At 35.1% G+C, this 25,396-nt stretch overlaps 1 protein-coding gene across 1 annotated transcript in view; it reads left to right on the top strand.

Moving 5' to 3' along the window:
• Positions 1 to 20,089, top strand: part of LOC129278178 (potassium channel subfamily T member 1-like) — a 96,879-nt gene extending 76,790 nt beyond the window's left edge. Inside the window, exons 2-5 of the mRNA XM_064110630.1 lie at positions 6,627 to 6,706; positions 10,023 to 10,122; positions 15,613 to 15,681; positions 18,330 to 20,089. Coding sequence (XP_063966700.1) covers positions 6,627 to 6,706; positions 10,023 to 10,122; positions 15,613 to 15,681; positions 18,330 to 18,369 — 289 coding nt within the window. The 3' untranslated portion in view covers positions 18,370 to 20,089. The remainder of the gene's footprint in view (positions 1 to 6,626; positions 6,707 to 10,022; positions 10,123 to 15,612; positions 15,682 to 18,329) is intronic.
• The last annotated feature ends 5,307 nt before the right edge of the window (positions 20,090 to 25,396 follow it).

Here is a 25,396-nt window from a genome sequence, read left to right as displayed (position 1 = left end):
CTGGAAAAAAATGTTATAATTTATGTAGACGTATACCGTAAACAAATACATCCTCGATCACTGAAATGAAGTGTTTGCTAAGCTTTTATATCTCAGACCGCGTTACCATGGCAACTTGGGAAAACCTTTATTTTTTACTAATAAAATTCTGGTTTTAAGGGTCATTTTAGAGACATAAAACTAACCATATTTTGAAGTATTGGGTTTAAATTTCACATAAAACTGAATTATCTATGTTTATACTTTCGTATATGAATATTCATATTTCTTGTAGAATCTTAGTTTTTGATTGGTCAATGTTTCAGTCATGGATAATAACTGAGCGTAAAAAAATCTGAAAATGCGCATTTTATCGGCAACCAACAAGCAAGATGGCGGAACACATTAAGTTGGCGCTATGCACGTACGTGCAGACCGAAGGGGGAGGCGCTCATCGACGATGGTCATATTCAATAACAACACTGACAGCAGTGTTGTCTTATTCCTTCGCAAAATGTGAGCAAATAGCATTTCTTTCCTCCTTCTCTCCCTCTCTCTCTCTCTCTGTCGTTGCCTCCTACTCCGCCATCATATTTAACGAAGAATACATCACTTCTTCACTCGCTGAGCTGAGAGGATTGTTGCATAACACCGGTCGAATTCGGCGAAAGTGCTAGTGAAAGGAGTACATTGCTTGCATATCGCGGGAAGTTATTCAAAAGCGCGGGCCGTTGAAACTCCAAGATCCGAAAGTGCACATGCTCGTAACATCGGGCTTGTTGCCTCGCTCGAGCAGGAATCGCTCTTCTTGCGATGGTGGAGACGGGGTTTCTTGAATCTCGAGATTAATCGCGAAGTGGGCCGATCGGGCTAAAATCTCGAGATTGAGCAAACTCGGGATGGTGCAGCACCACCTTTTGTGTCTGCCTACTCCTTTTCTTTCATCCCTTTCACTAACCTGATTGGTCTTCTCTACTCACTAATGCCCCTTTTGTCTCCTTGTTTCTAGTGTTGCTGTAGCTTGTTTGTGGTCTATATTATGGTTGTTCCACTTTATATGTTTGTCATTTTGCCTCCGACGAAGATTCTGCTAGGATCGAAAGCTTAGGCCCCTTTTTGACTTTCTAATATATAAATTATAGAAATGTTTCATTGACTGGCTTTTAACGTAAAAATTGCAAATGTTGACATGACCATACATATAATAAACATTGCACTAATAAACATTACAAATAATGAGATGTTATATTTCGTATAGAATAACATTGTACTCTGATTTTAAAAGACTATATTGTCTTTGGGTTTGACTCTTGAAATTTCCTCTTCAGTTTGGATTACTTACATCACCCTATCACTTATCCAGAGAGTAGACGACTGAAGTGATCTCTTCATTTTGCCGTTTAAACCACTGATGTAATTTAACCTCTTGCAAAGCTCAAGTTCTTGTTGAAGAAAAAACTTGACACAAAGCTGGCGGGTGAAACAGAGGCTACCTGGAATAGGGCCAGTTTCACAAAGAGCCTCAACCAAACACAACTTGATGTTCAACCAATCAGAAGTGCATTATATGGAACTCGAGTGTGATTCCTTGAGTTGCGTTCAAATATGACTGTTTCTGCGATGAACCCAAGTCCAGGGGAGTGTTTCACAAAAATTCAAGTCTTCGGGTCAGACTTAAATTCCAGTTGCCTGCAGAATATAACACATCACCACATTGGTCAGATCATGTGGACTGGAGTTGCACTACCATGTATCCATCAATCAGACTACTTGTTAAATAACATGCATGCTGGCGTTTAAGCATAACTTTGAGTCACACAGAACTCTTTGTGATTCACCCCTCAGTGCTTGGACTTCGATTCAATCACTACGCATCTTGTTTACCCCTACTTACACTCAACCAGCTAATAAAGAATTAGAACAAGTATTTATTTTGAAAAAAAAGACTCAAATAACTTAAATCACAAAAAATCAAAAGATGCAAATTGGGAAGTATTCAACCCCTCAAAATAATTATGCAATTCAATCTTTTCAATTGATATTGATATATGTATTTTAAAGGTATTTTATCATTTCTGATGGTAGTATAATTGTAAAGTTATTCTATATAGTTTTATTGATATACCATTTTGAATGAATGTTTCTTAATGCTTTATCAAGTAAAATACCCAAGATACTAGAATAAGAATCTTATGCACTTAAAAAAGGAGTGTTAATAATTACCCCAGTTGCCATGGCATTGTGAGAGGAGCACATCCTTTAGTGTTAATTTTACACTATGGTTGTTGACAATGTAGTGTGGCCGAGTGTTCTAACATGTCTACCTCACAAATCAGTCAGAAACAAGCAAACTCATATTATATTGAACTAAACTCAAAAATAAAGATGTTGACCAAAATGAAGTCTAGTAGTGCTCTGCTTTATTGGTCTGCAATGCAGACCTGACTAGGCATTGCCTTCACAAATAATACATTCAAATATATTCAAAAATAATGTCACATGATAAATTCAACCAATAAAGAAACAGAGAATGGGAGAACCCAGAAAAGTGGAGGAACCAAGGGTGAAAGGTGAACCGATGAGGATGAGATAGGATGATATGAATGAAGAAGAATGTTCTGAATGTAAATGAGAAAATAACAATTGAAAAATGTGAAGCTGTATGGAGTTGGAATGGCAATGGAATGATGTGATGAAGAAACTAAGGAATGAGAGAAACAGGTGTGTGACAGAGGCATAGAAATGGTAGTGAAGAGAAGTATGGAAAGCAAAGTGTGAAATAAACAATTATATTAAATAAGGCAAAATTCAACTCTTACAACAATTTCACCAAATAGTGTTAAAATGACAGATATGGTGGACGAACATCATGGATTCTACGCTGTGTCAAATGGTTGCATTGGTCCTCTCTGAATAATCATTGGTGTATTTTTGGCACGACCATGGTTTTTGCAGAGTGTATGTGGATGAGAAGCTCTGGATCCGAACCTGACAGTTGATTTGGAATGACAAAATCACTGATTTGTATTGGGAGATCACAATCATCTGATCATTGAATCCAGAGAGGGAAAATGAAGTTCAAGGATTTGGCATTTGGCACAAGATAACTCACAAGGAAACATTGAAATATCCTTTTTTTACACATGACTTCTATATATGTTGTATCTTTCATCCATTGCACTTCTCTTTTTTTTTCAAGATAACTCTCAAGGAAACATTGAATTTTCCTTTTTTTAAATAATTTATATGTATGCATGGCTTCTGTGTGTATTGTATGTTTTTTGCTTATTGCACTTCTCCTCTCTTTTTTTCTTCTTGTTCTTATTCCTCCTGCTCTGTTGCCATCATTGTCATATTCGCCGCCTCCTCCTCCTCCTTCTTCTTCATGCACATGTAAAGAAAATATGTCAATCAGTATACTATTCATAATATTAACAGCATTAGGAAAGTCCTTGACCATAACTCTGCTGCTATGCTTATACACTCATTTGTACTATCTCGATTAGATGTTCGAAACGCTCTTCTTTTTAGTATAACCTCGCGCAATGTCAATAAACTTCAGTATGCTCAGAATACAGCTGTCAGGGTTTTAACTGGTATGTCAAAATATCAACACGTTTCATCAATTCTCCAATAGTTACATTGGTTGCCCATCCGGAAGCGAAAAGAATTTAAAAATACTTCTCACTTGGTGTAGCATATGGTGCGCGAGCTTTCTCTGCCTCAGCACCTTCTCTCTGGAATAATTTGCTGTTGAATTTAAGAATTATATCGTCACTGGAGACTTTCAAATCTAAACTTCAGTCTTATCTTTTCTAACAGTATTAGTTATTGGCACTTTGACACTCATCTGAACTCTCTTATTCTTTCTTTTCTTGTGCGCCTTGGAACAGATATTTCTAGATAGCTGGCGCTATACAGTGCGTCCCAGAAAAAACGAAACCGAGATTTAGCGATGATTTATCATAACTTAATCATAAATAAAATAGACAAATGACCTACCAATGTAAAGCTTAGAATCTCCTATTTCATCTGGTATTACTTAGATTATTCCTCATTCACGCATGATTGAGCAAAAACAATTCGAAGAAAGGATGCCAAAAACTCATTTGGCGGGGGGGTATCTGAATTTCAAAAAGAAAATCACATGACTAAAAAGTTCAATATCTGCTCTTTTCTTTGATACCTAAATCACAGAAAATGGTCAAGTAGTAAAAAAGATATGATCCCTCGAAACAATGCTTGTATTTCCATAATTTCATTAAATAAACGTGTTTTCACCGGTTTCCCACTGAAGCTATCGCACGGTAACAAAAGACTTAATGCATGGCTGATCGTCAACAAAACGGAGTGTCGAGTGAGTTTGAACGCTAGCCTGTAAAACATCTTCATTTTATGAAATCATTGAAATTCAAGCCTTATTTCAAATAACCAGAACTTTGTTATTTCTTGACCATTTTCTGTAATTGAGGTATCAAATTAAAAAGCAGATATTGAACTTTTTAAAAATGTGGTTTTCTTTTTAAAACACAGATACGGCCTGCCAAGTGATTTTTTGGTATCCCCTTTTCAAATTGTTTTTGCTCACTCATGCGTGAATGAGAAATAATGCGTGAATGAGAAATGCTATCTCCTCTTTCATCTTTCAGATGAAAGAGGAGATTCTAAGCTTTAAAATGGTAGGTCATTTGTCTATTGTATTTGCGATTAAGTTATGATAAATCATCGATAAATCTCGGTTTCGTTTTTTGTGGGATGCACTATAAATGCCTATTATTATTATCATTCCTCCTTTTTTCTTCTCCTCCCCCTCCTCCTCCCCCTCCTCCTCCTCGTCCTCCTTCTTCTTCTTCTCCTCCTCCTCCTTCTTCTTCTTCTTCTCCTTCTTCTTCTTCTTCTCCTTCTCCTTCTCCTGTTTTCCTGCTTATTTTATGTTTGTCCTTCTATGGACATTTTGATTCTTTTTTTGTGTGTCTTCTCACGCCTTCCTCGTCTTTCCGTTTCTTTATTTTATGCTTCCTCTGCTTTTTCCTCTATTTTCGTTTTATTATTTTATTTTCCTCCTCTCCTTTTTCTTAGCTGTCTTCTTAATGGGCCATCAATCTAATAGACATCATATTATTCTGATAGTTTTGCACAGATAGATCTAGATGAGTAAAGGAGATAAGGAAATATCATAATTTGATGTAAAAACCCACAGGAAATGCATTAGGAGTATGAAACTTTAGATAAAATGATTTATCTTGTTAGTCATTAGAGGCTTTGAATGATCAATGGCCTCAATCTAGTTCCATTTGTTGATGCACTCCTCTCAAAAGAGGGGAAATCCCTCAACAGTTTCCCTCATACTACTTAACAAAATTATTTACCAGTATATCAAATAATCTGTATTTTAAATAGTTTCTTTATTTTAGTAGAAGTTTTATTTTACTTAAATGTTTAGGAACCTTTGGAAAAAGAAAACGTTATGGGTTCAAAACACATCTCTCAGTAATTTTGATTCATATTTTAATCTTTATTCTTCCTTCAATATTCCTCTTACTTTAAGTTTTACAGAGACATGCCATCTTTGTATGTGTCATGTAGTATAAAAATATCAAGTATCATAAATGTTTACTTTTTTTCTTGAACAATTCTTTGTTACATAGGTCTGCTCTGTGAGGCTCTGTCATTGTGTTTGTATGTGACATGCATTGAGTCCCTTATCTATCCTTTAATTCTTGAACCAATCATATTTGTCTGTACATAATGCCTGATGATATTAGTTCTTTATGAAATATCGTACCTGCATAAATATCAATAATTGAGATTTGCTCAGTGCCAGGTAATTTTGAAGTGGCATCGTGAAGGACTTGACATAGAAAAGAGATCTCATAGATTTAAAAAAAGACAAAAACTATTAAACCGAATCAATATGGACTAGAGTATACAAATTAAAAAGAATCATGAATCTGAATAGAGTATCATTATGGTGATGATATGTTTTCCAGGAAGCACTTTATTCATTTACTCTTTGTAGAGCATTGCTATTCTTTTATTATTTTTTTTAATGGTTCTGTTTGGAAAAGTACATTTTCATATAAACACATTTGTATGATTCTTTATTATGTAAACCATTATCAATCTAACTCAGTTTTGTGGGGATCAACTTCAACAAGAATAATATTTTTTTTCTCTTGAAGAGACTTGGGGAGCATTCCTTCTATCTTATAAGCTACTGAAAATCCTTGCTTCTGATTGGCCGAGAGCAAGTTATTCAGTGAAAATCACTGAATACACCTTTTATGAAACACCTCCTAAGTTAAGTCTACTATTGGCTGTGATTGTTATTATGATTTTACCTTGCTTGACAGAAAGTGCATAAATTTGACATCAACCAATCATAATTATGGCTGCATATCAGAATATGATGATAATAATAATACAAGCTTAAAATTTACCATGGTTTATGAAAGATGTAATTTGCAACAGGGCCTAAGAATGTGTGTCTGCTTGAAGCATACACACATTTTACATTACACGGGGTTAAGACCGTCTGGTCCTAAAGTGACGATACCATGATGTATAACCCATCTGGTGTCATATGCTGTGATGCATAAGGCCTTATCATTTTAATTGACCGGTCCATCAATATTGTATCTTTGCAGGGTGAGGGTAGAATTCTTCGTGGACGACAAATCCTTCAAGGAACGTCTCCAGCTATACTTCATCAAGAACCAACGATCAAGTAAGTTTAAGTATCGATGTGGTAATGAAAGGGGCAGTGAACGTAGGGGATGCCACCCCTCCCCCTCCCCTGAAATGATCAAAACCTACTTTCTGTGTGTTCATATGATCACATTGGTCTACCCAAAATGTGCACCAGACCCTTCAATTTTATCAAAAAAAAAAAAAAAAACTACACACAATCTCTTCGCTACAATGCCTTTCTACGTTCTTGCAAATTTTTCCTTCCTTTCCCTCCCCAAAAAAATATGATGCAGATGGCCATGAAATTTTGATGGATTCACAATATGAAGAATTTGGTCTTGTGTACTTACATCATTTGTATGGATTAATATTTTAGAATTGGAATGATGTATCCTCTGTACCTCATCAGGTATTCAGGTTGTCTTTAAAAAAAAGGATGCATAAAATCTTTGATGATATGCAAAATGAATCCTTGACAAATAGCAAAGTGCTTGTGAAATGAATGGTGCGAATGTATAATCACAATTTAAATTGATAGCATATATAATACAGTGGTGTATACTGTGAAATTGGCACCCGAGGCAAACATTGAAATGTCACCCCTCACAGCTGCACCCGCACCCCTTTCCAAATTTTGATGCCTGTGTCTTCTTTGTTTGTTTCTGATATTAAATTTCCTATTTCTTCTCTTTTTCAATTTTTCGCTTTTTTTTCTTTCCCCCTTATACCCCTTTCATAAACCCATCCTCCAATTAGCCGCCTAAAAGTAATGCGGATAATTCAATAAAAATTGCGTTCACAAACTCCGAAAATAATCCGCACTATTTTTACGAGCGCCCGTCCTGAAAAAGGCGGATAATCGTCATGACAACTGCACACGCCCCCTCCGATGCGGTTGTGTTGGAAAAGGGTGACCTTGTGACCGCACCATGGCAATTATCCGCATTATTTGGAAATGCGTTCATAAAGTCAAAATCTGGTCCCGATGCCGCTATTATGCGGATAATTGCAGCATCAAAATAATGCGGATAACTCTGGTCCTCCTCCGATTTTACGACCAAATTATGCTGCTATTAGCCGCATAATTGGGTTAATGAAAGGGGTATTCATATTTTTTATTTCCTGCTCCCCCTGAAAGCAGTACCAGGTACACTTGCCCCATCCCCTAGATATGCTACTCCCTAGATACATCTGTTCATCAAGGTCATTGGTGATTGTAAATGTAATGAATACAGATGTGAATTGGTCATAAAGAACCTGGAAAACATTTGTAATTCTTTACTTTCAGTGTCCGAATGATTGAAATTTCATGGGTGAAATGGCATCAGAACAAAGGGCTATATCGTTGTAATAAGGGTAGTGTAAGGAGACAAGTGCACACTGTTTTCTTGGAACTTAGAATGCTTGAGTTGATAACTTCAGCTGGTTGAAAGGCTCATTGAGTTTTGAAGGATGTTCATGGAAATTCTAGATTATTTTCATGAATCAGAACAGCTGTTAAATATGTCACTTTCTTCTGGATAATCCAGCATTTGTTTTTCACAATTTCTTTAAACATATCGCCGAACCGTTGTATCAGTCAATTTTGGTCAAAAACATCGATTTTGAGATTCTTTTTAGTTATTTTAGTTTCTGAGATATGAGGGGATTTTCACGGCCATACAAATTTTTAATAAAATGCGCAAACCCCATTGGAAACATGTACTGTAGCAGAGCGATACAACATTTTGACTGACCGCAATTTCAATCCAAACCGTTGTATCGGCCATCGGCACTGCATTGACTTTGCACATGAAAACCGATATGACGTTTTGAGTGACCGCGCGCATTGAAAAATCACGGTCAGGGTTGTTGTATCCCCTATTGCGTATTTGTGCAGGGGAAATCTATACCGCTCAAGCTGAAATTACAAGCATGAAGCTCTTTTGCGATATTTTCTCTGATCCTTGGTTTTGTGTAAAGTTAAGGATACAAATGTCAAGCAATGAATATGTTATAAGGCTGGGGAAATAAGTGTGAAAATTATAGGAAACTGAAGTTGATTTTCTCTGAAATGGGTTTGCACTGTCGTATGTATGATACGACGGTTCGAATGACCGCGGACGATATTAGCATGCTAGTTAACTAATTCAGACACTTTGTTCAACCTTTTTCTCCTGCAAAGTTACATGTATGTATGTAAGAATCCCAAGTGCAAAAAGAAAAGGTAAAAGTCACAGGATAAATGATTTGAGAATGTTGATTTAAAACTGTTCCATTTTTTGGCATCATTGACTGAAGTATCTTTGAACAAAGGGAATGACACCAAAATCATTAAATTAAATGAAGTGATTTCTAATTCTTTGCCTTGTTTACATAATTTAGTGAATTATATGTTCCAAAATGTGGGAAACATATATGAAGAAATTGGGGATGGCCCTTCATACACTCCTAGTTGGAAAGCATGTCATGTCAATATGGAAAAGCATGTCATGTATAAATAGTTTTTATATGACACCTAGATAGATCCTTGGCATTTGATTGGTTGTTTGATATCGATCATTCGGACCATTTTAAAATGACATCATCGACCGTGCAATTTTGGATCCATACGATTTTTGTCCATTGCACACGCGTATTGTACGCGACACAAGCGACAATCAACAGACCAAGCTCGCACGGCATGATATCATTTTGCATCGAAATTGATAACTTTCCTATGAAAAATAATCTAGTTTTAAGTGTCATATAAACCAAATAATGAATGTTCCTTCATTCGTCCAATGGACAGAATACTTCATTTGGTGAAAGATGAAATAATGATCCATTAAACTCGGTTACACCTCGTTGAATGGATCATTTCATCTTTCACCTCATGAAGTATTCTGTCCATCGCACTAAAAAACATTTATTATTTGTATAATGTGACACATGCCTTAAACACCATGCAGGTGATAGGAAATTCCTTTTGAACAAAATTTGGTTGCAAAAAACGTACGCAATTAAAAAATGACAGAATTTTTAAAAACCTCATCACTTGAATAATCCCGGTATTATTTTAGAATCCAGTGTTCCATTTCTTTGGGATACCAGTTACATATCAAAGTTGAATTAAAATTGTATGATGCTTAATCTTGCCCTCTGGATTTTGGAAAAAAAATCTTTCTCCTTAGTAATACTTGTAAGGAATTTAGATTTGGTTGATATCCTGATCACTGAATGGGAGTCAGATTATGATCCGGTTTTATTGTTATCATAATTAGATATATACTACTTATTCATTTGTATTTTGTTTGTATGTTCCATTCATTGATTTGTTTGGATAATGAATTCATTGAGATTTTCAATATCTATTTGTTGTTCTCTTGTGACAGGTTTACGAATCCGTCTATTCAACTTTACCATAAAGCTTTTATCATGTTTATTGTACGGAATCAGAGCGTCCATGGACAACGAGCCAAGGACCGTCAACTGGTAAGAATAGTATATCGTGACTTGGCTGATAAACCTCATATCTCAACATTCAAATAATTTGATGACAGCTCAAAATAAGCCAGATTTTAGAATTATAACATGGGTAGAAACTTTTGTTTGCCTCGAAAGAGGTCTTCACAGGTATCAGGAGGCTGTTTTCAGGCAATATGAGGGCTGCCACAATTGCTATATTTTTAAAATACAGCCTGTTATAAGCTGCCCTCAAAATTTGTAATTTTTGAGATACAGGTTTTATTAGCCAAGCGACGATATGTTCTTTTATCTTCATTTGATTTGTAGAGTCTTGTGTACTATTATTCTCCATCTAATCAGGGACAATCCCAGGATTTCCAAATGGGGAGGGAGTGTATCTCTCAAAAATGAGTCAACCCCCCCCCCCCCAACTAAAATGACCAGTTGACACAGGAAAAATATTGTCACTTTCCAAAATCTGTAATATTTTCTCTGTGAAAAATAATTTGACAATAAAAGCTCTTTAGGGCAATTCCATAGGTTGGTGGACATGAGCTCAATGTGTTTTTGTAAATATAGCCCATCTGAACCTTAACGTGAGTAACCAATTTATCTGCACCCCTAGTAAAAACCATGTGTTCTTTATTTTTTTAATTATATACAAATGTGTCTCCCTAATATACTTCTTTGAAATGGATATAATCAACTTTCATAAAAGCCTTGCATGAGGACACTTTTCACTTATGTCCACTTTTCATTTTATGCATGTCCAAATCATGTAACATGAGTAACCGACACATTTCAAAGATTTGCCAGGAGCATAATGAAATTTGCCAGGAGCATAATGAAATTTCCCAAGTTTTGTTTTTATAAAAAGGATAGTCAGACTGCGTACTATGTTGTGATAAAGAGATGTTTAGTTCCTATCAATAATAATGGAGTTACAGCTCCAAGTATGAGTCAAGGTGTCTCCAAATGTAACGTGAGTAACCGTGGAATAGCCCTTTAATTTGAAATGGGGAAGGGGCACAATCATCCTCACTCCTGTAACGGGCACAAGAGGAGTACTATATTTCTTAAGGTATCATTTGCATGAAAATTTGGGTCAAAAGGAGGCACCTACCCCTATACCCAATCTATGCCTCAGTCTAGGGGGACTCTATTATCTCATTGACAAAAATAGTATATTGCACAGGTGCCCCTTTTTTTTACCCGAATTTGTGTAATGATGTATTTATGATTGTTTTTTCCTTTTCTTTCACTCTCTCTCTCTTTCTTTCTTATACTACCTTTTGGAGTGCATAGAGACTTAGCTGTAATTTGTGCTCTATAAAAATTGAGTATTCTTATTATTTTGAAATTGACCCATGGGTTACATCACTTGTCTATCTAAGAGTAGCATAGTAGGATATTTATATTGAAACATTTTCTTTGAACAAAATTGTGTGTGAAATATATGGCTTTTTTAAAAACAAACCGTTGGTGAGTTCATTTTTCAACGAACCTTGTGATTTTCAACCAAACCTTCCAAGGGGGATATAGCAGTACATGTATATATGTTTGATTTATCATCATTTCCATGATATAAGAAAGGCATTTATTCTAGAAATGACACATTTTGATACCTTATGCAGGGGCCGTGGGGGGGGGGCTGACCATTTAAAAATCACAATCATATGGTAATTTTTACTTTTTTGTACACGGTTTTGGAAAAAAGTGGGGGGCTGAAGCCCCCTCCGCTTCTGCTGCCCCTGATATGTGAAACCACCTTGTCCACTCATCACATGGTCTGCCTTCATTTAGTTTGATGCCATTCGTCCATCAACATTACGTCTAATAACCATTTGGTCCAATCATCACTTCGTCTAATCACCATTTCGTTTAGGACCATTTTGCCTCATAACTAGTTGGTCTAATATCCATTTCAATTTTATTCATTTTGCACAATTAGCACTTGTCCAATTAGACCGAATGGTATATGGAATAAATGGCTATTGGACCAACTGGATATTAGATGATATGGTGAATGGATGAATTGGCAATTAGATCGTGTGGATAGTAGACGAACTGATGGTGGACCGAAATTTGGTAGTAGACGAGTTGGTAATTGGACGTATTGGTATACTATTAGACGATTCGAAAATAAACCGTTAGGAGGGGCAAACATTTTCTGACAAACAAAAAAAGGGTCAAACGTTACCATTACATGTATTTCTGTAAGTATTTTTCTATAAAAAGGTGTTCCAAAATTCTGTACAGATAGGCACTCTGCCCCATACATAATTGTGGTTGTTTCCACAGCAAAGACCAAAGTCATTTCTACATGTATAATGTATTTTCCTCATTCTTCATGCATCAAGAGTGTAATTAGTACTGTCTTTACCATTATAAGAGGAAGGAGAAATTCCTAAGCCTTCCTCATTTATTTATACACAATGTCATACATTTGGAGCCATGAGGACATAAAAGCAGCATGAACATACACCCTTGTTCCTCTCATTTCATGCAGGCCCGAAATATCATGATTATTTATGAGACTGGATCAATCCACTACGGTTTCAGGAAATAAATGTGAACTCGAGGGTGTAGTCATTTGTCACATATGAATAATTAAACAGACACCAAGTCACTGGACGAGAGAGATCATTAATAATCAACTCCCCTTGGGAGTAGTTATGAAGCTGGTTGGATAGGAGGGATTGTTTTCAGCTTTTAGATCAAATTTATATTGTAAAAAGCAAACTAATAAAACAAGGGGATTTTTATTGTTAAATATTAGACTAGTTTTTGCACCCTAATTTTGTAATTTGTATGACAGGCATAAAAAATAATTTTATATTTTCAGGGCATTCTTTTCACAACTTACTGCGTAATTCAGCAACATTGGATAAGCTTTAGAATATGAATTTTGATTTGATATATTGTTTCACATTCCACAAAAACATACAGCTTGAACATATGAGAAGATGATGACAAAGAAATACAATATCGTGAAATATGAGGAACCTATTATAAAAAGCATAGCTTGTAGACATAGGTTCCCAGAAGAAAATAATCAAAGATTAAAAACTCCTAACGCAATGAAGCGAGATAAATCAAATGAAGAAAAATAATACATTATAAAGAGTTCTACATGATAGTCACTCGAGCAAGGTGCTTACCCACTAGCGTACGATTGTAAAAGAAATATTCAGCCAACATTTAAAAGAATGTAATGAGGGCGCCTGAATTATGGATGAATTGCAGATGAATGGAGATTTTCCATGGCTCTTTTGAGCTTTCTGGGGGCAAAATTGCCCCGAGCCCCCATGTAATTTTTCCTTTTTGTATGACAGTTTACATTTTACCTAATGGGAATTTAAGGGGCTTTTTTTATCTCCAGGGCTCTTGTGAGCATTTGGGGTCTCAAATTTGCCCCAAGCCCCCAATATTTTGTATGAAACTGGTGGAATATTTTTTTTTTTGGAAAGAACCCTTTGATATCACTATAAGCACATTGCACAATAAAAAAAACCAAGGTTAAACAACGTGTTAAAAATTTATACACGATTAACATTATGAACTGATAAGATATTCTTTATAAAACTGTTTTATGATTTAAGTGGCAAAGTTCATTTCTAACAATAAATATAAAAAGTTGAAACAGTGTGTTTAAATTACAATACATCTGTCTTATTGAGTATTTAAAGGATCAGCCAAGTTGTAAAGAACATTAATTGTACGACCCATCGACTCTTCTGCCTGGTTAAAAAAGGCTTAGCAGTTGAGGGGGTCCGCCCCCCCCCCCTCAGTTATTCAGTGTACTAAAATAGCTGATCACATGATTTATGAACACAAAGAAATCAGATTCAGTATAAGCGTTTACTTATACAGAAACATAGATAAGGGTTTATTTTTAAAATAAATTTCAATACAAATTTGGTTCCATTGAAGAAAAATGAATAAAATAACATTAGGCGCTTTTCGGCATTATATCAGCAATCATATATGAGCAAATCCAGTTTGGGATAATTAAAGGGCATCTGTAACCCAAATTCAGATTGATTCATATTGATGCTCAGTACTGGATCAAACTATGTTTTTTAGATTGTCAAACAATGTTTTAGAGATTATTTTTCGACTCGCTGAGCACCAATCAACCCTTTTATGAAATCAAAGTCAGCATTTGAATTGAACACATGGTATATTGGAATACAATACACTCTATCAATTGACAAGTTTTGTGAATTTATTTTGATTGTAAATTTCAAGTTCCAGGAAAATGTTTAATGTTAGGAATTGATATATGAGTCTGCATGAAGCACAGAGATGGATATTTTCCTAAAATTGTTATTATATTCCTTTTTTTATAAGATACCATCATCCACTCATCTGTTATATTCTGATCAATGACACAATCTTTGTCATGGTGGTTAGTTATAGTTTAATAATGAGCATAATATTTCTTGTCCCTGAGTTACTTGTAGATTTCCCCATGGAAGCTGGTTTATATCATGATGTAAATGACACTTAATAAGTAATGCAAGGGTGCTGCTCTGCTACCAGAAAAGATTGATAGCATAAACACCCAAACAAAATGAAAAATTTAATCTCACAGAATAATTTACCCTCCCGGCTCCTTTAAGAGGCAGAAAGGCATTATTTTATTAAAATATAAAGACATTACGTCCATCTTGTGCTGACTAGATGACATGAGAGGGGAGGTGATGGACGCCTGAACAGTATTAAAAAATAAACTCCTAGAAATATTGGATGAATCACAAGCGAGGAGCGGTCATCTCAAAGGAGCTATGGTCAGTGGGACATCGGAGGTCATTCATCTGGATGATTGCCCCAGTTTAATTTTAATCCGTCATTGAAAAAGGATTTATTAAAAAAATATATATTATTTTCATATTAAATTTGATTTGCATTGACCGTGAATTCATTGGGTTTTGGTTGGGACAATGTATGGTAATGAAATTAAATAGAATCACAATCTTAGTAAGTATGTCAGAAGTGCTTCCGGGTAGGTATCGTAGGAAAACAATGACCCCAAGTCCCCATCCTTACTTTGGCTCCCGTCATGACACATGCATATAGATATAACACAAACATGTATGCTGCTTCAATTGAATTTAAAAATGTTTTCTTCAAGAGTTACATAACAATTTTGCTCCCCAAATTTAACAGATTGATTTGGTTTGAAGTTTCAAATTTACACTTTGAAATCTTTTCCTGGATTTTTAAAATCAAATTTCATATTGATTTTGACTGTTCCTACATTATTTGGGGGTAATTATGATAAATCTAGGAACTTTTAAGTGTGCTTATTCCTGGTTAAAGAGGTAAACCTTTCTGATATGTATTGCTTGAGAGATGAACATTGTTGTTTAATTTTGTTTAAACAGTTTAATTTTATTCAAACATTTCTTCAATTTTCTTTAAACTCTTAAATAATAACCCTAAGTTCATAAAGTGGGGAATTGTTTTTCAGTGTTAACACTCGTAAATTTTCTTTCTTTTTTTTCATTAAAGCTATGGTTGCCCTCCAAGAGAAAACACCCAGCCAAACGATACAGACCAAGGCACCTGCAGCAGTATGAAGTAAGAATATCATCACGATTTATTTGATTCCATTACACCCCTTTTCTCACCAGTCAAGTTTTCCCCTAACCCCATACTATCGGTGGGGCTTACTGGCAAGTTAGCCCCATGGTAGTTTCGGACTCTGGCCCTTACAGGTTTAGCCAGGTGATTGCATAGTGTTTGGTGTGAAAGTGTGGGGTTACGAGTCATCGTGAGAACAGAAACCCGGCCAAGCCGAGGTCGTTGTACCATGTAAGCCAAGTCCAATTCTGTTTCTTTGAAGTAATGCTTATATTTCCATAACTTCATTTTGAAAAATCTGTCACTGATTCCCTACAATAACTATCATGCTGTTAACATTGCTGATGAACCATGAAAGTTTGTTTAAACCATTACAAAAATTATTGAACTATTATTCAATTGGCTCTTTTTTGCAGAATTGACAAGATTAATATTTCATTTTATCATTTCATTATGTCTTGTAAAAATGTCGGGTGTTTGAACTTGAATAACGTTAACAAGACATTATATATTAGGAATTTAATAGTGACAAATGTTTCATTGTATTGCCGATTGCAGGATCCAAAACTGCAAAACTAGATTTCACAACATTCCTTACCTACAAACAATAATTATTTAGTATTTTAGCACAGATAAATACAGTAGTAATGTTTTAAAATACTTGACTTAACTTTACCAAAAGCTTTTAAAACTACTGGACCAATGTTATTATTATCCTACGTTATAAGCTTCTGCTCCTTTTCCACATCCTAAATTCAGAGGAACACTGATTACAGACTGTAATCCTTTGAAATGTTTGACTTCCAGAGAAATACAGATGAAAATTCGTTGAAATACTTTGACTTTTAGAAAACAAATTTCGTACTGCAGGGCTGATCTCACTGTGCACTTACTGAATCCCAAATGAAGTGGGCCCACATTGTCCTGCCCGTACCCAGCTAAGATAAATACACGCACTACTCATTTGAAATAACTGACTTTTGTGATAAATCTCTTAAAACTGCAAGCTTAACTTTAAGTTTGCTGACTCCCATATGAACCCATCCCCATTTCCCCCTGCCCCCAAGCCAGCTCAGGTAAAATGTCGGCAGTAATCCTTTTGCAAGAGCCGACTGGGACAGCTGAATACTCTTATCAACAAGTCACTAGGTGGTTTCAAACCGCCCCGATCATAAGAATCCCCGTTAAATTACGAGAACATTTTTAGGCTATAAAATACCCATTAATTATTCCTGCATTCACACTGCCCCGTAACATACCCTTCGGGATAAGTTCCTGAAGTTACGAGCATGCGCAGTATGGTCTGATAAGCAGGCAAGGCGCGAGATTTAAAATCACTAGCTCAGCAGCCACCCACGGCGCCCGCGCCCAACTTCACGCTGGGCTAAAAGTTCCAGTAAATTGCTTTCACAGTGCCAAAATACCAGCGACCTTGGAAAACCCGGCGAAAGTTCTCGTAATTTTGACTAGTACCTACTATTTAGTGGGTATTTTCTATCGGGGAGATTACGCGTAATTTGCTTTCACATTGCCAATATTACCTGGTATTTTCTGATCGGGTAAATTTCCCGATCAGAAAATACCTGGAACTGACGAACATCGAGGCGGTCTGAAACCACCTACTGAGTGCATTTTCCTGAAGGCTTTTATGATGATTAAATTCAAAAGTCAAAATTATCTATATTTCATTTTCTATCTGTTGTGCAATTTAGATTATCATGAATAAATTTTGACAAAATGTTTGACTCTTGTAAATTACTTTCATACATTTTTATGGAGATTAGTGATACAAGAATTGAAAAGCCAGAGGAAAATTGAATTCAAAGGTCAAGTCCACCCCAGAGAATTGTTGATTTGAATTTATAGAGAAAAATCAAACAAACTTAACGCTGCAAATTTCATCGAAATCAGATGTAAAATAAGAAAGTTACAACATTTTAAAGTTTTGCTTATTATTAAAAAACAGGTAAATGCACAACTCAGCGATATGCAAATGAGATAGTAGATGATGTCCATCACTCACTATTTCTTTTGTTTTTTATTGTTTGAATAATGCAATATTTCAATTTTTACAGATTTGACAGTAAGGACCAACTTAACTTAACCATAAACTGTTAAAATAATGGTAATTCCATTTGTTCAGGGAGAAACAAAACTTTGTTTCACTTGACAAGGAGGAGAAAATTAGAATATTTCATATAATAAAATACAAAAGAAATAGTGAGTGGATGACATCATCAGTCTGCCAATTTGCATACCGACCAGGCTGTGCATATAACTGTTTTGTGAATTTAAGCGAAACTTTAAAAATGTCATAACTTTCTTATTTTACATCCGATTTTGATGAAACTTTCAGTGATTTGCTTGTTGGATTTTTCTCCTTTTTTTCAAATCAAAATATTGTTGGGGTGGACTTGTCCTTTAAATGATAACTGGATGTATCTTCCTGTTATGCTTGTTCATTAATTCAACTTGCTGCCAAATAAATTACTAAAATTTTCATGAATTTGATCCATGCAATCAACGCAAAATGGCCATATTTCAAAGCTGAGCAACCAACCAAATATTTGCATTAATTCTCAAACATTTTCACCTTTCTATTTCAAAATTATGATAAATCTCTTAATTTCTAATCTCTTTTTTAGCTTGTCACCTGCAGAAAAATCAGTGGCCATCGATTGGTAAGTGTTATGATTCTCATCTGCATCTTCATCAATTAAATGTTATGTAACCTGTTCAGTACATCAAAATAGGGAACCCAATCCCTCACAAAATGAGATATAAAAAGAAAAATACAAATTCTGCTTGATTTTTTTTCTCATTTGTTCTTGCTATTCAGAATAAGTCTGATCCAATCATCCAAATGTATTTATTTATTCATCAAGATGTCCATTTAGATGGATTTCTTTCATATCTGTTCACCAAGTTATTTTAAACAGGTGTAAATTTTTCATCTTCAAATTTACTTGGGTCAGTGTCCCTTTCATATCTAACAATTTTAGCTCTTAGAACTTAGATGCAAACAGCTACTTAAAACTGATGAGTTGAATAATTATGCCACATTTTACAATGTTTAAATTTCCCTGCTAATTTTAATATGAAATGGAAATAGATTGAAAATTGTAATAACAAATAAGAAAAAAAACTAATAAGTAGATTTTAAAGAATTAGCATATATTATGTATACTATTTTTATTTGATTCCAACGTTTTTTTATGAAAAGAAACGTGGCACACATCACCTTGCCTTTGAGCAAAAGTGTCTTTTTAGATTTGAGAGTTGGATGGTACATTTTCCCTGAAAATTGGGTCATGAAATTGAACACGTTTCTACATCCCTGTGAGGTATATCTATTGAAATGGAAGTAGGACGCTGCCACATATCTGGGTTTTTAGTGAAGACTTTAAACCTACTTTTTGGGGGTGTGACTTAATAAATTTTAGTGCAAATTATATTACAGTCTGCACATATTTACTTTCTGAAGCCTAAACCGAGGTGTATAATGTGATTTGATGATACAGTAGAAAAGTGCATTTTATTATCTTCATGGTAGGGAATATCACTTTACATTCCCACATGAGGATATTTGAAATATGTGTCATTTATGGGCGTCGCCTTCCCGCACAAAGGCCGTTAGCACCTTCCTGCACAAAGGCCGTTAGCGCGCACTGCACGTCGCCTTCCCCCGGAAGGGCCGTTATCGTGCATTGAACAGTACGCGCTAACGGCTTTTGTGCGGGAAGGCGACGCGCAGTCCGCGCTAACTGCCCTTTCATGGGAAGGCAACGCATAGTGCGCGCTAACGGCCTTTATGCGGGAAGGCGACAATATGGAGTTACATTATTTGTGTATATGTAACTCTGTGGTGCTTTTTTTAATGCTGAAATTTACAAGATGTGCTTTAAGAGCATCTCTTTATTTGAAAGAAACAGAGTATTGGGCATTTTATGATGCAATATATTGTTATTATTATAAACACCTCTTATCCATCTGTAAATCCAACGGATGAATTATCGTTGTAAAGTATGCAGCATAATTTATCCTTTTAGTATGAACTGGACGATTGTGAAGAAGGAAATTCAGGGAAGAAGAAGATGGTAGAAGGAGGAGAAGGAGAAGAAACAGAAGAAGATCATAAAGAGAGAAGTAGGAAAAGGATAAAGGGAAGGAAAAGTGAAAGAGAAGGAGGGGAAAAGGAAGAGGGGGTAGAATAAGTGAAAGAATGAGGAGGAGGAGAAGAAGAAAGGAGAAATAGGAAGAAGGGGTAGAATAAGCGAAAAAAGGAAGAGGAGTGGGAGAAGAAGAAGGAGGAGGAGAAGAGGAAAGGAGGAGAAGGAGGAGGAGGAGAAGAAGATGAAGATGAAGAAGAAGGAGAAGAAGAAGAAGAAAGAGGGATTAGTAGTAGAAAATGAAGAAGGAGAAGAAGAAGAATATTGATAGATAGAGTGAAGAGACAGATATTAAGATATAAAAAGGGAGAGGAGAAGAGAACAAATATTTTTTAAAGGCAAACGAGCAGGTAGAATCTTAGAGAGCTCGTAATATTTTGTTGTTACTCTAAGTGATTTTAATAAATCTAAAAGTGGAATGAAAGACTACTCTGCATTCAGAAATGTCCTTGTACTGCACTTACACATAGAATAACCACACTTATATTATGAAAATGAATAATGAAATTGTAGTATTTTTAAGAACCTGATGTAACTTCACTCGGTGCTTGCGATATATAAATAGTTCACATAGAAATTCAATTTTAAAAGGCCATACCTAAGTTTCAAGAATCCATATAATCAGATTTCTTAGCATCTGGCCGTGAACAACAATTTCAAGACATTTGCCACGAGCCACCATTAAGGAGTAAGTACTTTAAAGCCTACTTACCATGTTTTTAAAACAGAAAATGAACCATGGCCTTTGAGAATGAAGTACCTTGTTTGTCTATATCATTTTCTCACTTTAATTATTCCAACAAAAAAATGGATATCCCAGATGCTCTCTTTTCCTTGATGTGATATAATGTGCTGAAAAACTAGCTAAGGCAGCTGAGGGGTAGCTATTAATCTAAAGTGAGTTGCTCTTAGCATCTATAGGACTTTGGAGGACATGTATATGGTTATATGGGACTGAAAGAGTAAAATTAATATATTATACTGCAAAAACTCTGGTGTTGATTTAACACCAGCCTGGGATCTATATATGTCCACACCAGAGAAGTGTTAAACAACACCAGTTTTGTTTGGTCTTACACCAGATAGGTGTTTATACAACACCAATTAGTATTAAAACAGTATCGGTTTGATTACAAACTTGTGTGGTTTCAATACTTCTCTAGTGTGGACATAATGATTCCGGGCTGGTGTTAAATCAACACCGGAGTTTTTGCAGTCTACTTATTCAAGTTGTTCTTAAAAGGACATCATGTGGTATTCTGATACTCCTGGTAGTCAATTCTATCCAAGTCTGATGACTTAAATTCAACTGAGATTTGAATCGTTGATCCAGGTGTATAGGAAAACTATATACTTTGACTCAAATAGAATGGACTCCCTGTTTACATCATTTCTGAGCTAGATTTGACTCTGCCTGTAAAGAAATGAGAAATTGATATTATCCCACCCCTCTCCTTTCCCTTTGTTTCTATTGCAAAATCTTTTTGGAGGCAATATACATTTCAGCCATGGTGTTTATTGACATTTTAAAATGCTGTTTCTGCATTGTGTCTGTTTGAAGCAAGAAAGGCATTAGATTAATGCTTTTACACATTATTAATGCCCTTCTGGTTATGCCGCACTTTAAATTGATTGATGGTATGCTTTAGCTGGATGGATGGATAAATAGGTAGATGAATAGCTAGGTAGAAAAATAGAAGGTAGAGGAATAAATAAATGAAAAAATATGTACATACATACATATTTACATACATATATACATAAATACTTAGTTCATATCTTACTTAGATATTATCATGATTTGTGACAAAAACTTTGTGGCTTTTTGTCAGGAAAGGGGGAGAAATGCTATTTGAATTCCTATTACGATCATTTTTACAAGCAGAATTTATCTTTAAACCAGGGTGACCAGATGTCCCGGATGTCAAGGGACAGTCCCGTATTTCCGCCATTTTTCCCGTGTTTCTTAACGACCCTGCCCAGGATGCCGTTTTGTCCTGTATTTCATGATTTCGAATACATTTACGTGGGGATTTTCAAACATATTTTTTTCTATATGCATTATGATAGGGGAAAAAAGAAAAAAGAGAAATGCAAGATCATTCTCGGAATATTTTGTCAAAACATACCACAAAATTCGATTTTTTTTTTATTAAGAAAGGTCAAGATTTTTGCTAGCATGCTTAGCTCGCTTGCAGCTTTAAAAAAAATTTGCTGCACATACTTTGTTTAGTTCTATGAAATGTTTGGCTCATAACACCACTGATCTGATCTTGAAGAGTCCCGTATTTTGACAGCTCAAATCCAGTCATCCTGCTTTTAACCGTCTGTACATTAAATGATGTGAAGGTATAGACTAAGAAACTAGAATGCAATTCTGAATATTCCAAAACTGCACCTTATGGGATTTGCCCCATCAAACGTGATCAAATGCTTGATTACTCGTGGATGCAATATTGTCATCCCATAATGTTTACATCCCTTCTCTATCCTGGGCCCGAAAAGTACATAATTTGTCAAGATTAATGTAAACGCTTAATTTAAAGTCTGTTCAAGGGGATGTTAGACCTTGAGTTCTTAGCCAGCCATATGCTGTGTTACACAATAAAAATGTTGTTTAATTTTATACAATACTGTTTACTATATGTAACTTACAATTGTTGAACAGTTTCAACAACTATGCTTAATTTTTTGAGAATAACATATTAAACAAGTGTTTGAAATCTTACAGCTCAATGTTTAATATGTTATTCTCAAAAAATTAAGCATAGTTGTTGAAACTGTTAAAAAACTACTTTAAGGTTCATATTGTATACAGCATTAACATTTTCAAACAGTGTTTTTACTTTGTATGGAAAGTTGTTTCTCATCTTATTACTATATATCGATACGTTTTTTCTGAACACAAAATGATTTTGTAATATAAAAGGTTTAATTTCTTGATATTGTGTGTTTTAGGAAAGGTTTTTATTTTTTAATTTTAAGAATGTAATGCTCAATATCAAGAAATAGGATGGATTGAGAAAAGTTTTGGATATACATAGAGATACCTTGGCATGTGCTACCTAAAACAGATAATCATTGTTTTTTAGAGATCACTTGAATGCTATATTTTCATTCATTGTTATGATTCTAGCATAAGAAACTCCTTTGAAAGTGCCCCAAGAAGACTTGCATCTTAATTCCCTACCCCGTCTCTGAACCCCTTCCTCTGTACACTCAAGCATGCATTTCCTCTTCGGTGGAAAGCAAAAAAATGGCCTCCGGCATCCAGGGTAGCAAAGAATCAAATCTAATTTGACGGAAAACGCTCTACTGAAAACGGTAACATTTATTCACATTAATCAAAAAGGGTGTGTGTGGATTGTGAGGTAGCTGTGAAATAACTTGATACTGATGGAATACACAGCAATATAGAGGTGCAAAAGAACACATTGTTTACAAAGCACCACACCATGAATTTTACACCAGTGGAACACATGCATCGTGTTAATGTGAGATAGCTTGTTATTGATGGAATACACTGCAAAAAGTTTGGTGTAAAGATTACACCAGTGTTTGCAGAGCACCACACCAGGCATTTTACTCTTGCGTTAAATTCAAAGTGTTAATGTGAGATAGTGATGGCATACACTGCAAACAGTGTTAAAATTACATAAATGTTTAAAGATGACCACACAATTTTACACCAGTATTAGATTTGTGGTGTTATCCAGCAACCAACAAGTATAACACATTGTGGGTTTCTTAAACACCATTGAGTGTTAATTGGTATTATTCAGTGTTAAACAAGGGGGTCCTCTCAGATCAAGTGATGGTGCTGTTAACACCTTATTTTTCCTATGTAGGCTATCCAAAGTCCCTTTAGACAGTGATATTTTGAACATTACAGAAAGGAAGATCTTACTCCATTTTTTTTTACCGCACACATAGACATGCATTGATAATTAAGGCCTATAGATGTGTCATACATGCATTGCATAAAATCATTCTGCACCAGATATAATAAATCAAAGAAATACAAGGCAATCGTAAGATTTAAAAAGCCTTGAGATGAAAAAAAGTGTGATGGTACCTGTTAAGGTAATAATAATAATAATAGCTGGATTTATAAAGTGCTTTTGCCAGAGGATACAAAGCGCTGCTATTATTACCCTGGCTTTAGCTCAAGCTACCATCACCGGCACTCAGTGCATGCAAGGAATTACTCCTGCTGGGTACTCATTCACCTTACCTGGGTCGAGTGCAGCACAGTGTGGATAAATTTCTTGCTGAAGGAAATCACGCCATGGCTACGATTCGAACCCACGACCCTCTGTTTCAAAGGCGAGAGTCAGAACCACTAGACCACGACTCACCCACAATATACAAGGTACAATAATAATGGTGAATTCTTTTAAAGTGCACACATCCGCCAGGCACAACGCTCATGGCGTTGTGTACAATCATAAAAAATAAGGACATAATTGCAAATTGCGTTTTATTTTATAATTAAGTACAACTTTCAAACTTAATGATACGGAGCTAAACACTGGAGGAAATTTTAAATAGATATGGCTTAGTTCTATTTACAGAAACATTTCTTTTTTAATCAAATAATGAAAATAAAAATGATTGATTAATATAACATGAATATCTATATGATCTAGGCCAATTCAATGTTATTAATTTGACTGATTTAAATGAATAAAATGCAATGTATTTATTAAAGATAATACAGTTAATGCAAGAGAAGATTTAAATTACAAGGTGATTACGAGATTAAAAAGAAATCCAGATTGAATGTGATTAGTGAATATTTCAAATTTTTGTTTAATTTGAATTGTAAAGATTGAGTACTAAATATTACAAATTTTAATTCAAATTTTCTAGCTTTTGAATTCAACTCTTCAAGATTGAAATCTAAGCCCATTGTTCAGGGAGAATTTCTATCATTCGAGTTTCGAGTTTCAAGTCAAATTTTCGAGTATTAAGTCAAAATTTCGAGTATCAAGTCAAAATTTCGAGTATCAAGTCTAATTTTCGAGTATCAAGTTTTATTTTCGAGTATCAAGTCAAAACTTCGAGTATCGAGTCTAATTTTCGAGTATCAAGTAAAAATTTCGAGTATCGAGTCAAAATTTTGAGTATCAATTAAAAATTTCGAGTATCGAGTCAAAATTTCGAGTATCGAGTCAAAGTTTCGAGTTTCAAGTCTAATTTTCGAGTTTCAAGTGAATAGTTTGAGTTGATCAAGTCTACAGTAGAGACCCTGATTGGGAGAACAAGGAGAAATTTTTACACCACTAGGAATTTTTAAAATTCAAGGGATTGCAAGGAAAGATGAAATATTCAAGGAATATTCAAGGAAAGGAGAGTAGAATTCAAGAATATTAAGATATTTCAAAACATTAATGAAATAAATAGGCCTAGCTATGACAAAATTTGCAATTTTGACCTTATAAAAGACTGGATGACAGACTAACGAAACCGTAGAAGCGTACACATCATGATTATGGTGCTGGATATCATAAATTTTCAGCTAGCACTCCGCGCTCATATTA

The sequence above is a fragment of the Lytechinus pictus genome, chromosome 15, assembly GCF_037042905.1.
Source record: "Lytechinus pictus isolate F3 Inbred chromosome 15, Lp3.0, whole genome shotgun sequence".
Classification (NCBI taxonomy): Eukaryota; Metazoa; Echinodermata; class Echinoidea; order Temnopleuroida; family Toxopneustidae; genus Lytechinus; species Lytechinus pictus.
Note: the sequence above shows the minus strand (reverse complement) of the source record. Positions and strands in the feature narration are given on the sequence as shown.